The 4,836-nt window shown below is 52.5% G+C and overlaps 1 protein-coding gene across 1 annotated transcript in view; it reads right to left on the bottom strand.

The window, feature by feature from the left end:
- Positions 1-1,069: 1,069 nt before the first annotated feature.
- LOC130582842 (glutamate receptor ionotropic, kainate 4-like) overlaps positions 1,070-4,836 on the bottom strand; it is a gene marked incomplete at its 3' end in the record, with an annotated part of 88,636 nt that continues 84,869 nt past the window's right edge. Inside the window, exons 9-10 of the mRNA XM_057381768.1 lie at positions 2,186-2,293; positions 1,070-1,273 (exon numbers count right to left, since the gene is read on the bottom strand). Of these exons, the coding sequence (XP_057237751.1) occupies positions 1,070-1,273; positions 2,186-2,293 (312 nt within the window). The remainder of the gene's footprint in view (positions 1,274-2,185; positions 2,294-4,836) is intronic.

Genomic DNA, 4,836 nt, shown 5'->3' with positions numbered 1-4,836 from the left:
CAGTCAGGAAATATTGGTTTAACAGCGCCAATCCCACTGCTGGCTGTGGCTAAATCTATTTTCCCAAGGATCTCAGAGCGTTCTGTGAGCTGTGTTTAAGATTTAGACAGACTGGGGAAGGGCCAAAGAGGAAAATAAAGAGCAGGGAGGGGGTCCAGGCTGGCTGAGCCCAGGTGAACGCAGAATTCTGGTCAAACCCTGCAAAAACATCMATTTTCCAGCCTTTCTGCTGGGCAGCAATGCCACAGAGCTGAGCAGTGAAAAGATCTCTTCAAACAAAGAGAAAATGTTCCTCTCCAAAAGCAATACTCAGAGTTAAGCAGATGAACTGAACCTGCCAAAACTTTTTCTGGGCAGAAATGGGAATTCTTTCTTACTTCCATTTAAAGCAGTGTGGTTTCTAAGTTGTTTTTTTTTCCGCGTTTTACCAAACCCTGCGTTCTCCTATCGCAAGTTTTCATTGAACTTTCTGTTGGGACAAAAAATAATCCGTGCTCTAACGAGTTTTTGCACAGGATCTCAGAGTCCAAACTTAATTTCCAACAAAGTGAGCACCCCTGAGAGCGTCCCAGGTGCTCTGATTTCTCCCCACACCGCCACACCACGGGAAGAAATGCATTTTCCATCAGCAGTAAAGGGAAATTCACTGCTCCAATCCTCCCAGATGGACTGAACCCCCACATCCATCCTCATCACCCCCAAGCCTTCCCAAAGCACAGAATCCCAGAATCACCAGGGTTGGCAGAGACCTTCAACATCTTCCAGTCCAACCCTAACCTGACACCTCAACCAAACCACGGCACCAAGCACCACATCCAATTTTTGTTTAAACACAACCAGGGATGATGACTCCACTCCCTTCCTGGGCAGACCATTCCAGTGCTTTATCATTCTTTGTGTAAAGAACTTTTTTCTAATATCCAACCAATATTCCCTTGGCGCAGCTCAAGGCTGTGTCCTCTGGTTCTGCCTGAAGAAAGAGCTCGACCCACACCCCATCTATCTAAAWTCACATTTTCAGCTCCAAATCCCAGCAGGAAGAGTTAAATAAAGCAATTAATTCCCTTACCCTGGCGATCAGCTCCCCGACCATCCCCGTCCAGGTGCCGTTGGCCTCGGGGACGCCGTAGACRCCGTCCCCAACCAGGTGGATTTTGTAGTTGAAGCGCAGGATCTCGGCCAGCTCCTTCAGCATGTCCACGCAGAACCCCTCGTAGCGGTCGTTGCCYTCCAGCTCCTGGTGGTTCCACTTGAGCATTAAGTAAGGGTTTTCCTGCGGTGAAACTGGGCAGCTGTCATTCCCATCTTAGCCAGCACCGAGCAGGGAGGGCAYTGMCAGAGGCTCACAGAGTGGGGTTGGKTTGGAAGAAAGCTTAAAAAAATTTAGTTCCGACCCCAAAAAGCACGGCCCACCCCAATGCATGCCTGTCAGAGTGGATATGGGGAGATTGGGAGTTCAGGTGGTGTCAGGCTCTCAGAGCTGTCCCCACACTGGTGTTCCTCTGCTGGGTGGGATTGCAGCAAATTTATCCCAGTTTAGAACATCAATCAGAGCTAAAGGATGATGATTTGGGGGCTGTTTGCAACTGGGAGGTGCCAGAACAGCCCGGTGACTGCTCCAAATCATGCAGGACATCCAYTTCTCCTGGCACAAAGCCACTTCTGCACTCTGTGCCCCTTTGCRACAGCTTTAGGGGATGTGAAAAAACAGCCGGGAGTTTGGGTGTCTTTAGGAAAAAGCAAAAGGATCACTGGGCAGGGAACAGCTGGAAGGGGAACCTGCTGAACACAGACAGCAGTGCCTGTGGATGTGAAGTTTTTGTAAAAATCCTGCTCAACTTGGCGAATTTTTATAATTTTATGGGTAGAAGAGGGAAGTGCCCCTTCCAATCAGCATCTGCAGGTTGAACAAGGACCCCATTGAGAGGTGAACACAAACGGGCAGTGTGACCCCACTCACAGTGTGACCCCACTCACACTGGGATCCCATCCCACTCCCCGAACACATCAAACACCATTTCCTCATCAAAAATCATCTTGATCTTAATTACATCGCCACCAATTAGAGATTTGCTGCCTGTCCTGTACAGAATCAGCTCCGGGGGCAGGAACAGGGAGCAGCAGCCCAGGTGACCCCACCCCAGAGGGCTGAGCTGGGGGAAGGGCAGGTGCCCCCCTCCCTTACCAGGATGGTGGTGACGATGAGCGTGGTGTTGAACAAACTCTCAGAGATGTTGGATGAGAAGATCCTGCTGTCCATGCTGAGCCCCTGCGACACATGCCAGTGGCCAATCTGCAGAGACAAACGGCCCCATTGGGGATTTATGGGGTGAGTCGCTGCCACATAGCTCAGGTGAGTGACAGGGATGCCCCACTGCCTTTAGAGCCACCCCAGAACAGGTCAGCAGAGAGATTGACCCTCTGTGCAGTGCCACCAACCCTACCTGCCAATCCCCAAACCTGCGAGCCACACAGCCTTGGGTGCTGCCCCAAAATGCCCCAAAATGGGTCCATCTTGGCCAGAAACCCCCAATCTGCAGGGTTGTCCCTCCCAGCGTGGTGCTGGCAGCTCCTGCCACCCACCTTGGTGGCAGATGATGGGACAAAGCCACATTCCCAGTGGCTGCTCCGTCTCCTCTTGCAGCTCCTCACGACCCAATTAAACACTGCTAAATCATTGGATTTGAGCTCATCACACCCCACAGCTCCACTGACAGCCCAATTTACCCATCCAAGCATCAGCAAACCCCGTTCCCAGCGTGGAGGGCAGGGACCAGTCCCCCCAGYGCTCGGGAGGACATCGTGATTCAGCTGTGACACAACTGCCTTCAGCCAGGGGGGAGGAATATTCAACAAAAACTAATTTTAACTTCAAGAGCCTAATCTGCCTCCCTCAGAGCTCTGGGCAGGGAGATCAGCACCTCCAGCAGCTCGTTCAGAGCATGCAAATTAAACTCTTGCTCTCTTATTGTCCTTAAAAGGGCTTTTCCTCACGGATATGCAGAGGGAGACCAGATCCCTCTGAAACCCCTGTTTCAAGTCCTCTCCCAGGTGGTGCAAATCCAGCCCAAGTCACAGTCAGGATCTGTGGGGAGTCCCAAATTCATCATCCTTGAGGCACCAGGAGTGGTGGGGAGGTCAAGCAGGACAGCTTTGCACTCAGAATTTGCACTGATTCCAACCCCAAAAAGCACATCCCATCCCAGTGCATCCCTCTCAGCCYGGGTTTGGGATCTTTGGCAGCTCAGGGGGTGTCAGGCTCTCACAGCTCTCTCCACACTGCTCTTCCCTGGCCTCTGCTGTGCCTCAGCCACAAATCCTTCAGTGGATCCACARMAGGGACCCACAGGGATSATCCAGTCCAASCCCTGGCCCTGCACAGACCCCCCAACAATCCCAYCCTRTGCTGGGAGAGCTGTCCAAACCCTCCTGGAGTTTGGGGGCTGTGCCCATTCCCAGTGCAGGACTCACCTCTGGGAACAACAGCCCCAAAAYYGGGAYATTTCCCMAATATWTCACCAGCAGGGAATTCTGCAAGCRCATCTGCAGGGATGAATCCATCTGGGATGAATCCCCMYCTCTGCACAGAGCTGTCTCCTCCCKCTGGGATTAACAAACCCTCMGCAGCTCTCGGAGCAGCCAGCCATCRCTCACAAACATTGCCCAATTTTTCTTCCCTCCTGCGTTTCCCAGGCAGAGATTAGTGACAGATTAACTYTAATTTGAACAGCCCTCGCTGTTCTCCACGTTGTCCCTCCCCTGCTGGCACGTGCTGTGACTGATTGCCTCTCCCYGTGACAGAACCGTGGGTTTGACCTTGCTCTGAGCAGCACCAAGGCCACGAAATCCCACATCCCCCCCAATCCTGGCTGCTCCCAGATCATCACTGTCACCCCCAAAACTCCTCATTCTGCAGAGTCAGAGGGTGTCTGGGCTCCTCTTCTGCGAGATGGATGTCAAGGTGATTTTAATCATCYCTATCTACATAAAAAGAGCCTCTGGAAAATGGCAAACAGATCCATCTGCAAAGTGGTTCAGAAAACAATCAAATGCTCCASGCAGCCATGGGTGAGAGCATCCTGTTGTTGAGGCTCTGGACAAGGACTTGAGGGTTTTTAGGACTCTGTGTTTTGAAGTGGTGGATGTGATTGGTGTGTATAAATACAGCAGGTGGAGGAGGTCTGTGGCAAAGAGGTAGAACAGCTTTTTGAAGCTGAAACGATGGCGTTGGCACAGAAATAAACACACACAAAGCAGCCAGGAATAAACAGGCTGACAAAGCAGGGGAGGGGCTCCTAATGAGCAGAGCTGGAGTGACAACTGTCCTGGAAGAGCAATGAGGACACCACAACCCCGTGGTGACAAGCTCAGCGCCTTTGTGAGGGTTTCTGTGGCCTGGTGACAGGTGACAGCCTGGAGGGACAAAGTTCCCTGCATGTCCCCAGGGAGGTGTGACCCCCAGGGCATCATCTCTGAGCCTCCCAGAGGGGATCCAGCCCTGCCTGAAACATCTCCAGGCCCTCAGGGGCAGGTCTGCCTTGTTGTTCATCCTTGTAAAGGCAGGGAGCAAACACAAACTGTGAAACTGTGAGGATCAGCCCCCAAAAAAAAACCTGGAGTGAGCAGGGCAGTGCCACTGCTCCTGCTGCTGCTCCATACCCACAGGGAGATGAGGAGAAACAGCAGAGGAGAAACCCTGTCCCTGAGCCACCCATGGGGTGCCCAGAAGAGGAGGAGCCCYGTCCCAGCCAGGCTGAGCAGCCACTGCTGAATTGCTGTGGTGGGGATTGTGGAGGGTCCCAGAGTGGAGAACTCGTCTGTGTCTCACCCACAGAA

This window comes from Malurus melanocephalus, unplaced genomic scaffold (genome assembly GCF_030028575.1).
Source record: "Malurus melanocephalus ecotype Western Australia unplaced genomic scaffold, MMel_1.1 scaffold_527, whole genome shotgun sequence".
In the NCBI taxonomy this organism is placed as follows: domain Eukaryota; kingdom Metazoa; phylum Chordata; class Aves; order Passeriformes; family Maluridae; genus Malurus; species Malurus melanocephalus.
Note: the sequence above shows the minus strand (reverse complement) of the source record. Positions and strands in the feature narration are given on the sequence as shown.